The sequence below is a fragment of the Melitaea cinxia genome, chromosome 29, assembly GCF_905220565.1.
Source record: "Melitaea cinxia chromosome 29, ilMelCinx1.1, whole genome shotgun sequence".
Classification (NCBI taxonomy): domain Eukaryota; kingdom Metazoa; phylum Arthropoda; class Insecta; order Lepidoptera; family Nymphalidae; genus Melitaea; species Melitaea cinxia.
The window spans coordinates 6350162-6361788 of record NC_059422.1 but is presented as its reverse complement, the minus strand read 5'-3'; the positions used below and the strand labels follow the sequence as shown (position 1 = coordinate 6361788).

The 11627-nt window shown below is 33.2% G+C and overlaps 1 protein-coding gene across 1 annotated transcript; it reads right to left on the bottom strand.

Moving 5' to 3' along the window:
* Positions 1 to 8033: 8033 nt before the first annotated feature.
* LOC123667945 (cuticle protein 1-like) lies at positions 8034 to 10785 on the bottom strand. Its single transcript, XM_045601773.1, has 2 exons — positions 10680 to 10785; positions 8034 to 8813 (listed from the first exon to the last, which is right to left on the bottom strand). Exons 1-2 carry the CDS (start codon positions 10689 to 10691, stop codon positions 8373 to 8375), a joined length of 453 nt encoding a protein of 150 aa, XP_045457729.1. The 5' UTR covers positions 10692 to 10785; the 3' UTR covers positions 8034 to 8372.
* Between the last annotated feature and the right edge of the window lie 842 nt (positions 10786 to 11627).

Here is an 11627-nt window from a genome sequence, read left to right as displayed (position 1 = left end):
GCTTACCATCAGGTGAGCCATACGCTTGTTTGCCGACCTAGTGACATAAAAAAAAATCAGGATATCTCATTGTGCAATATTCTTTTTACTTCACTATTCTATATGAAATTACTGTATGTGGTGTACAATAAAGAATAAAAAATAAATTTAACTGCATGTTTACCAACTGGGTTACCATTGAAAGTACTATGACGTTCATATATGTATGTTCATCGCTATTGCGGTCGTTATCCTAAGGCTGTCTCTTTGTTTCTTTAATTTATCAATATGGATATTTATTTTGTTCGACAGTAAAAAGTATAAATAAATAAACAGCATTAATTGTTTAGTAAAACTTTTTATATTCACACATATAATTTCGAATGTTAGTACTAATACATGTATATTTTAAGATAAGTCTGCAACGTATGTATTTTTAATTTTAAGATTCATTTGACTCATCTGGCGGCGGCCTAGGTATGAAATCTAGGTCTGGCGCTTCTGGTTTCGGTCGTTTTGGTGTCCTTGTTGGCTTCGGCAACTTCGGCAGTCGCGTAGGCTTCGGAAACCGAAACCCCTTGAGTTTTGTATCCGATTTCATTGCATGAGATTCCTTTGGTTTTTTATGTCCATGTACAGATCCTGGTCTACGCTCAGGTTGCCGTGGTTTATGACCAGGTCTATGACTATGTTTCGAAGGGAGCAGAGAGGGTGGTATCGATATTGACTCTAGGAGTTCCAACTCTGTGCTAGATAGATCTGAATTATCTAAAAATGTTTTCTGTTTTAATTTTTTTCGCATTAATGGGATATTTCGTTCGATGTTTGTTCCGTATCCAAATTCATCGCTATCAGCTGTTAGATCGACAGATGTCTTCTCGTCTCTGATTGGTATTACGTTTTCGTAGAGTTGATACCCATCTCGTAAATGGTCGTAAGATTGTGATTGTGCAGAATTTTGAAGATAACTTGCAATTGTAACTGAAATTAAATGCGCTTTGTTGATATAAAAATTAAAATTAATTAAGTTATTTTCTTAAAGTAATTTTCTGTAATCTATAACAAATAAATAAAATTTGAGTGTCTATTTGTAATATTAAAATAACCGCATTTTACTAAATTCGTATCGATCTACACACGGTGCATATACCGAAATAACATTTTTCACAATTTTTGTCTGTCTATGTGTTTGTTCCGGCTAATCTCTGTAACGGCTAGACTGATTTTGACAGAACTTTCTGGATTGGTAGATAGCGGATGTAATAAGAAGTAACTTAGGCTACTTTTACTTTATAACTATTTAACTGTACGAACTGAACAATATTTTTTTTTTTAATTCACCGCGGACGAAGTCGCGGGTTTAGCTAGTCTAGTCAGCTAGTAATGAATATTTTGTAGACGATTCTTATCCCTATATTTCGGCAATGTTTCAATCACCAGGACTGCGACTTCAATTTTTAAAATTTTTAATCAATAAGGATAATTTAATCCCGTTATAAACTTTAATATAATACTAGCTATACGCTGCGCGCGTTTCTACCTTTTTTTTGGACTTGGGCCAACACAGAAACCTTTGTGGCCTCATGCACAACATGCTTCTGAGGATCATGAGATGATCGAACTGTTACACGGGTTCCGAATAAACAGTTTTTAAAAAAAGATTTTTAGAAATTACAGAAATTATTTATTTGAATTGAACAATATTTCTTTTAAAATAATAAAATAAATTACACGAGAACTGGTATGAAAAAAGATGTGTGACGGATATGAGGGATCCGAGCAGACTGACTGCGAGGTCCCGTCCCTACTGCTTCTTTGGAGACAAAATGCTGATGCAGCATCTAAGGCTTGCACCACAGCGCAAAGGGGTGCATGTGCTAGCTATAACAGAACGCATACTTGACGATTCTATAAAGAACATACAGACAAACATTCGTTTTTATATATTAGATAAATTATGTAACTACGTTAGGTATATGTTGATAGTAAAAGTCTAAAAGTACAAACATATATATAGTAAGCGAATAAACTTTCAGTTTATTTCAATAATGAAAACTATGTGAAGGAATTGGAATATGGATTTCAGTAAAGTAAGTCCTTTTTGTTTATTAATCTTACCGAGAATCAATAGTAAACGAGACATGGTCTCATGGCGTCTTGTAATACGATTGAGTTACTACTTTCGATTGGAAATTATTAATTTATATGTTATGAAAGTTTGTATTTTAAATTGAAACTACTTTACAAGGTTTTGTTTTGATTGAAACATTATTGATTTAGATAAAAGCGACACAAATCGTAGTATTTGGATAACGTTTCCCTCTATTAACGTGGGGACACTGGGGCTAGATGAATAAATTTACTTCATCATTACAGCCTATACAGTCCACTGCTGGACATAGGCCTCCACAAGTTTACATCAAAAATAACGTGAACTCATGTGTTTTGCCCATAGTCACCACGCTGGGCAGGCGGGTTGGTGACCGCAGTACTTACTGGCTTTGTCGCACCAAAGACGCTGTTGCCCGTCTTCGGCCTGTGTATTTCAAAGCCAGCAGTTGGATGGTTATCCCGCTATCGGTCGGCTTCTTAAGTTCCAAGATGGTTGTGGAACCTTGTTATCCCTTAGTCGCCTCTTACGACACCCACGGGAAGAGAGGGGGTGGCTAAATTCTTTAGTGCCGTAGCCACACAGCACTAAATTTACTTAAGTTGAATAAATAATACTGAATAAATTCCGATTAATTCATAAATTTATTTCATTAGTTATTATACCTAGAAGGTGTACCAATGTGTTAAGAATCAAATTTAATTTAAAATCTTGGTTAAAAAATATTATTCTTCGCGTATTCTCTATTTTATTTCACATGTGCCATTCTGGTACTATTACTAATTTATCCAAACGAATGAATGTATAACAGTAATACAAAGACAATCAAGAAAATATTCTCTTTTCATATTACAAATTCCAGAACACAGATGAGAAAGCTCTCTTACTTTACGATTCAGCCTGTCACACCCCACTGCTGGGCATAGATCTCTTTCTCCGTGTAGAAGTAGCTTATATTATGTTAATTAATTTTTTAGAAAATTTAATGTCAATGATTTTAAACAAATGAGAAAGATACATTTCGAAAAACCTTCTCCAGAAAAGTGCATCGGAATGCGCGAATTGTGATAACCTAAAACTTCTGTACAACGACATAAGTTTCTCGCGCTACAAGTAAAATATGGCTAGTAAAGGCATATTCCAAGATATTATGTATTTCAGCCATCTCGAACAACTCAAACAAAGAACGAGTGAAAAAGATTACACGTTCAATCATAATTTAACATATTATTCTACGATTCAGCCTTTCAAAACGAGGCCCAGCTATAGAATGGTACAGAATGAATCAATTAATCCATCATTATACTCGTATTTTAAAATACCAAAATGTAAAGAAAATTATGGGGTGTCATGGGACACCAGGTAGGAACGAAGTTCCTTCGGATAATAGAGAAGCAACACAATTTGAAAAACAAAAATGTTGAATTTTATATGTATTTTCTAGATCTTGATTTTTTTTAATTTTGTTGATTAGTTTTTAATTAAGTACATAAAAGTATTTAAGAAATTTAGTATTTTAAAAAATAACAAATACCGTAAAATAAAATAAATCAAACAAAATAATAATAATAATACAAACCATTAAGTGAAATAAAAAATACATGTGTCTTTATTTATTTTTGTCGACAGTATAAAATTAAATAAATATTTAAAAAAAGTTTACTAGTAATATTTTAGTTTTACAAACGTCATATTATACAATCGCGTGACTGATATTACGTCACTTCCGTTATATATTTTTCTTACGCTTTTAGTATCACATTTTGTTCAGTTCGGTCGCCCAGCCAAATGTCAAGCCTCCTCAAGCCAAGGAACTTCGTTCTAGTAACTTTAGTTACTTTCTATTAGTATACTGTAGTGATATGATCCTTACAAAAATATCTTTCATTTGCTCTTAGGATAGGATAAAAATAAAATAACTAAAATGAATCATTTATTTGGTTCGTCTGTCACTACTGCTGCTTGTAGCCGCGTTTATATCATAACATTGGATGTACATATTGATCCTTTACGGCCGTTTTCAATAATCTATATATCTCTGGTTTTGCCTACTAGCAACAGGTTTATGACACAATTTACATGAAGCTTACGTTAAAATTATACCGTAAGCAAATTCGGAGATAGATAGAGTATTGAAGCTGGCCATTACTTGCTATTATCATCACTGGCCTTAATCCGTCTATTGCAGACGATTAAGGCAGTGTCAGAAAGACACAGTGTTGCCTAGGACACTATTCAGGAAAACGCAGAGTTGCCTAAGCTCTGCGCCACCCTCTCGACCTCACTGGCTAGGCCCACAGGAACGACGAGTCGATAAGTGCGAAGCCAGTACGGTTACAGGAGTCTTTCGCATTTTAGAGCTATGCCACGAATGCTTGACGGAGATCCCATTCCGGGTTTTAAATGAAGTTTTCCTTCTCCAGGACCCTGATGATTTTGAGCCAGGTATATCCCTCGGTCGCCTTTTACGACCCCCGCAGGAAGAAAGGGGGTGGTGCTATTCTACTCGGCTGACACCACATGGCAATTGCTATTTTAGAAAGAAAATAACACACTCATATTTATTTATTAGTGTTTTAATTTTCTTTTTAATATATTTAGACAAAATTATGATATACACTTATATTCTAAAAATAAAACGTCACATTGTTTCAGACACTATTTTTTGATGAGTATTTAGCTCTATACGTATCCTCGTCAAGTAAAATCAGAAAATCTTTCAAAGACGACATTATTGAATTTATCAAATCTTTAGTTATTCTTGATTTATTCACTTTATCAATCTTGTGATTTAACTTTATATGCTGTTTGGGTAACTCTTCAATTATACGATTGAGGTCTTCGGATAGCGATAGTGCAAGATACGATCCGAAAATTTTATCATAATCCATATTATCAAATCGTAGTATGTTTTCCGAAATAGGCGCTGTTTGAACATCGTCATCACCATCGCTGTTGTAACGCTGTACGTTGTAGTCATCGTAATATGATTCGTCTTCATTGATATTTGTATCTCTGTTTGCGGTTACTACAGTTTGTATTGATACAACTAATACTGTAAATTAAGTAAAAATATAATTATTGTATAAAGTTAAAAAGATCGCATTTTTTACAAGTAATAAAGTAAACACAGAAATACAGCTAAACATACACATATAAAAATTTAAATAACAAATACTTAGTTTATTGCATTGCTATCTATATATGATGACGTAAGTACAAATGAAATATATAAAAGTGAAAATATTGATTAAATGTAAAAAAAAATAACCTTACCGAGAATCAAAAGCCTCGTTAGTAACATAATATATATTAGCAAAAGATTTAGTATTTATTTTAAATCAAAGATTGATAGTAAAAGTATAGTTTTATATATTTATTTGGTGTCGACAGAAAATTGTCTACCTCAGGGTTATATTATAGGCACACTATATTATAATGTGTGCCTTTCTCATAACATGGTCCTATGTAAAGCTTTTTGCGTATCTAAAAATGACAAATTAAAATTGAATTATGTTTATGTAACTACATAATTAGAAACATAAGTATGAAAACTTTTGTGTGTAAATTTTAATTGAAATATTAATGATTTCATACTAAGTTCATAGAAAGAAACGCTCAAATTTTTTAAAATTTTTAGTCATAATAATCTATTTTAGTAAATTTTCTAATAATTCTATAATAAATTCTTGAAATATGTTTCATAATAATTTGTTTGCTGGCAAAAGAAAAAAGAATCGACTTCAATTCAAATCCACAAGTAATACAATGTAGGTAGTCGTAAAAAACATCTCGTCAGATCTCGATTACATGGGACGACATGACAACTACGACTAGTTGGGTATCGCTAGTATGAAGTTGTGAGATAACAGATATACAAAATACAGCCGAATTGAAAATCTCCTCTTTTTTTGAAGTCACTTAAAACGCTAAAGACTAACGACGTTATAGAACTCGCGAAATGAAATTCCTTTGTTAATTTTGGTAAAAATTCTGAAAATTTTTACTAACTTTTTAAATAATCGTTTCATATATGAAATAATAAATTTGTGAAAATACTATGTAATAAAGAATTGTTGCAAAATTATTAGTTTAATTTTTACTTATCCGTGAGCGCGCCTTTATCTATCAGTTACCCTGATCAGTCACTTTTTCCATCAACATCAACCCATTCGCGTTTTTATAGACTGAGTAAATATAAAATGATGTTTATCCATTAAATAAATGGTTAAAATTCGCTTCTACTTCGGATATATTACTACACGTTCTCTGAAAGATTCCGCAATTACGCCTTACATTCTAATACTCAGAAAATTAATAAAAAGACAGTTTCTGAGATAGTTTTTATTATATGTCAATCACAATTTTCCTTAAGATGGATATTTGTAAATGTTTGAGAGATGCAGATACTTCATGTTATGATACTTGCTTTAAATTGTATTGAGTTCCACATCCGCCATTGCAAAGGGAGGATCCTCCGACCAGACGGATGTTGTGTCTGGTGGGCTACTGCCCCCACGGTTTTCGGTTTCTTATATATATATTCATTCGCTCTGATAACTTTGATATCGCGATGTAGGATACGTCAGTTTTGTCTACTCGTAGTTTGTATGTCGCGAGATAGATGCCGCCACAAATTGTTATAAATACGTTTTGTTATATAGTTTAAATTTTACATTATTTATTAAAATTTAAAATGACTCTTTTTATGTCACTAGTTGCTAGCCTATGAAAGTTTTATACAACTCGAACACAATACTGCCCAATGTGAATAATCCTAGGAATGGAAACGCAAGCTTCTGTACGTCCTCGTATTTTTCGATCTCTTTTCCTTTCCTTTTTTTATTTTTATTTTTGTCGTTTTTATCTCTGTTATTATTTGTGTCGTGTGATGTTATTACTTTTATTCTCTGTCCGCTTCTGAGGTTTGGATCTGAATGTATATCGTAGAGGATTTTATTGATTGATTCGTAATCGACAGGTAAATACATTTCTTCGTTTGGATATTCGTTGAATGCGTGTTTATCGTTGATGGCCGCTTGCAATGTGTATTGTACCAACATGGCTATCATACCTGGAATAAATGACAAAATTTAACGATCTATTTAAGCCACAAATTAATACCAAAAGAAATATACACCAGCTTTCACCCGCGGTTTCATCCGTACGAAAGCTTTGTTTGTATTTCTGCTGCTCCGCTCCTATTAGTCGCAGTGTAATGTTAGCCCGTCCCCGACAAATTTTTTATTAGACACTTTTTTTTTCATTCGAACTTAATATTATTAATAAGAATATTACCAAGTAGGTATTAAACTGCAATCTTAAGGATCAGGCTACCAAGTGTGTTTGTTGAATATGGTTGCTTATTATTGTTTTATTACCTCTCAATGTGAACACTAAAAGTAAATTTAATGCCGTTAAAAAGTTGATTAGATATAATACAATACTTAGATAAAACTTACCAAGTGTTAAAAAAATCATTTTTTTTTTCTAATATTATTTCAGTAAGGGTGTTTAAAATATAACGATAACTGTCAGTCAAAATCAAAATTATGTCTGTTGCAAGGCGTTGGTGTTAATTTTGATTCAATCAAAATCTTAAAGAAATGCAGAGAAAATCAGCTGTGAAAAGTTATAATTGAGTGATGTAGTAGTTAAACAATGTGTGTAATGATTAATTGAATTACATTTGAGAATATTATTGTATTGCAAAATTCTATTCTACTTTTCTCCTGCATCAGAGGAAGAGGCAGGCTCAGCAGTTTTAAGCTTTGTTTGTATTGGGTTAATAATTATGTTGTGTATACGGTGTACTTATATTTTAACAATATTAAGGACTTCTTTTTGATTGTCGCTTCTGTTAAAATTATTTTTTAGCGTTAAAACAAGGAATAATTGCTACAGTACTTATTTCATGTCCCATGTGTAATAAAAGTAATAGAAATTAAATGTTCGCATTAATTTATTTAGAAATATTCCGGATGAAGTAGTCCAGTGTTTGCGGATAATGAAACAGATTCAATTTTGTTGTAATGTGTTTATTTACACTTTGGCAGTGATGGCTTGAGATTCGCTTATGTACAAAGAGAGTTAATTTGAGACCGTTGTTGTTTTTCCATTGAGCAATCGGGTTCCTTTGATATCATGAGGTTATCGGAAAACTAGCTGGGGTGACAACGCCTGCGTTAAACGCAGACGTTCCCATCGCCAGCTAGCCGCGTTCGGACGCTTCCTCAAACATCGTCGAGAGCACTCCCGAACGGTGCATCGCTGTTTAAGTGATTTACCAAGCGCGGAGAGCGGGGAGGCCGTACGCGTTGTAGGCGGCGAGGCCAGCGTAAGGCACGGCACCGTAAGCCAGTCCGGCGTATGGGTAACCGGCTGCGGCGTATGAGGCGCGTGCGGCAGCGGCGGCTCCATCAAGAGCGGCGGCCTGAGATTGAGCGGCGGCGACGTAGTTCTGGGAAGCGGCTAAACTACCCCAGTAAGCGTTCTCGTGGAGGTTGCGGTTGGTTTCGGCAACCTGGCGGACTGCCTCGGTGTTGTGCTGGATCACGGCTTCAGCGGCGCGGGCCTGACCCTCCCCGATGGCGCGGACGGTGTCCCGAGCGGCAACGGTCGCGTCGATGGCAGCGGCCTGGACGTCGCCGGGGTTGGCGCCGTACACGAGGGGGGCGAGGATGGCGCTAGCCGAAGCATAGCCCAGGATGGCAACGAAAGCGATCTGTTGGGAGAACAAGGATATACTCGTTAAAGTTTTACTGAGGAATCATTGTCATCATTATATTATTTTTTAATAATTGTTTAATATAAATTGTTTTTTCTTATAATCCTATTCTTTTAATTTCAATTTTATCTTACTAACAGATAAGTATTGATTAGAAGAAAACGAGGATAGGGAAATATACATAGACATATTGATAATAATATCATAGCTAACCAAATATGTAATAGTTTTAAGAAACAAGTAATTAGTTTTTGTCCGAAAAATCTATAGTATAGCATATTAGGAAGTTTCGAAGTCACGTCCTAAATATACCGCCACAATGTTCTCGAGTTATTCGTAGAACGACCTTGCGCATATTTTGTAAACCCATATCGACTTCTGGCCTTATGAAATGATTCTAATATGGTTTCATGTGTCGTTAAGGCTACGCGTTTGTCATAATGATCGCTTATAAGATTTTATTGATAATTAAAATATATGTAATTGTCTGTAAGTAAAATATTACTATCTGTGAAGGGCATACAAAAGCTACTTTGGGTGGATTGATATATCTCAAATTTAAGTTGTAAAACAGGATCAGGTGTTTTTGGCATTTCTGACAAATCAAATAATTAATTAGCATGGCATAATTAATAGTACATTAACTGATATTACATTGAAATAATGAAAGAAAATATTAATTGAACAAAAAATTAGCCTGTTTTGAGATATCTTCTTATGTATTACAAGAACGAAAATCTATTGCATAATTTTAATGACTATGTCTCTTGAATAATCTTTGCCCTTGACCACCAACTAGTATGCAGAGCGCGTGCGCGACCCCCTTACAATTTCTACCTGGTATTTCGTACTCTATATAAAGTTTATACAATTGCAATAATGAATCATACCAATGTAATAAAATATATTGTTTATGAGGACGGGTGGATTTTTGTAACTTTTAGGGCCTGTACCATCAGTTGTGGATAAATTTTACCCTGCATATAAGTTACGAATAGACGTTAACAGCCGGAGGTAGAATAGGCTATTAGGACCTTTCTCACCTCAATCAATTAACTACAAGGTCGAGATTCATATTTATGAACAGAAATATTCTATAAATAAATCGAAATTTGATGGTGAAAAAGCAAAATTCATGATGAACTTTTATCTGTTGGATACCACCATCCGTCGAATAGCGTTATCGAGAACCGATGAAACTGGCCCTTAATTTTGGTAATAGTTACTCTTAACATTGTCCTTTTTATATATAAATCATAGTTTTAGTATATATTTGAAAATTCTTTTAAATATGCTGTGTGATAATTTGAGTTTTAAGGGGATGAAAATTATTAAAAAAATTATCAATTGACATAGAAAAAAAAATCTTGAGGCTTTAGCTCTGTAAATAACATAACGTTAAAAGTATTGAAAACCGCGGAACAAAAAATTGTAAAACAAGATTGAAGAATGTACTTAACATATAAATTACATATTGAGATCATGTATTACTAATAGGTACATTACAAAATGAACTGACATGTCTATTAAAGTAAAGCGGAAGTCTAACAGATAAAAAATATGAAATATTAAAAGAAATACACAAAAATAATTAAAAAAATAAATCTAAATTACTTATCTGTTATTGATATTTAACAATTCAGTGCAGTTTTAATGACAAGAGAATTATTAATTTTAATTAATTAATCGTCAATAAAATCCATAAAATTTAAATGTCCCGCCATATTGCACTAATTGTCAAACATCTGTAACAGCTTAAAAATAATTGGTTCTTTATAAAGTTATCATAAAATAAACGATTTTTTAAAAGGTTCGTTTATCGTTTATTATATGATAAGTGGTACTGATAAGATGGTATCTCACCAGAAATCTCATCGTGAACTTCTTTGTCAGACTACTCGAGAGCTACTGAATGCTGTACTCCTGCCGGCTAGGTCTTTTATACGCGTCGATTATTATTGAAAGTTCCCGAGTAATCATTGATACTATACACTACCTGTATGTAGTGTTAAAAATACACAGAGGCGACATTTCGTTGCGTTGATGAAATGTCATTGTCGACGATTTTTTTTTCGTACGTTTTTTTTTTTTTAATTGGGACAAGAGAGTACACCGTTGTAGAGACTTAATCCTTTACTCAATATATTTCAAAAAAAATTAAAAAATGTTATGTTCTCGTACTGATATATTTTATATTACTTCAAATACTGATTTAATGATTTTTTTAATGGGCACATAGAAAATTAATTTAAGGTTGAATTACATACAAACGCGATAGCTTTTACTTAACATTTCTTGACATTGAACATGGCATCCGTTATTCATTCTAATTTTTTAATATTTAACGTGTAATACACATTATCAAATGTTTAATAAAAATTAGAGCATTTATTTCAATTAATTTATCGAAGAAATTGAAACATATTTTGTTTATCTACATGACATGCATTAAAATTAAATTTGCACATATATTTTTAACCGACTTCCAAAAAAGGAGGAGGTTCTCAATTCGACTGTATTTTTTTTTTTTTTTTTTTTTTTATGTATGTTACCTCAGAACTTTTGACCGGGTAGACCGATTTCGACAAATTTTGTTTTAATCGAAAGGTGGTGTGTGCCAATTGGTCCCATTTAAATTTATTTGAGATCTAACAACTACTTTTCGAGTTATATATAATAATGCGGTTTTACTTGACGCTTTTTTCGTCGACCTACGTTGTATTATACCGCATAACTTTCTACTGGATGTACCGATTTTGATAATTCTTTTTTTGTTGGAAAGGGGATATCCCAGGTTTGGTACCATGATAA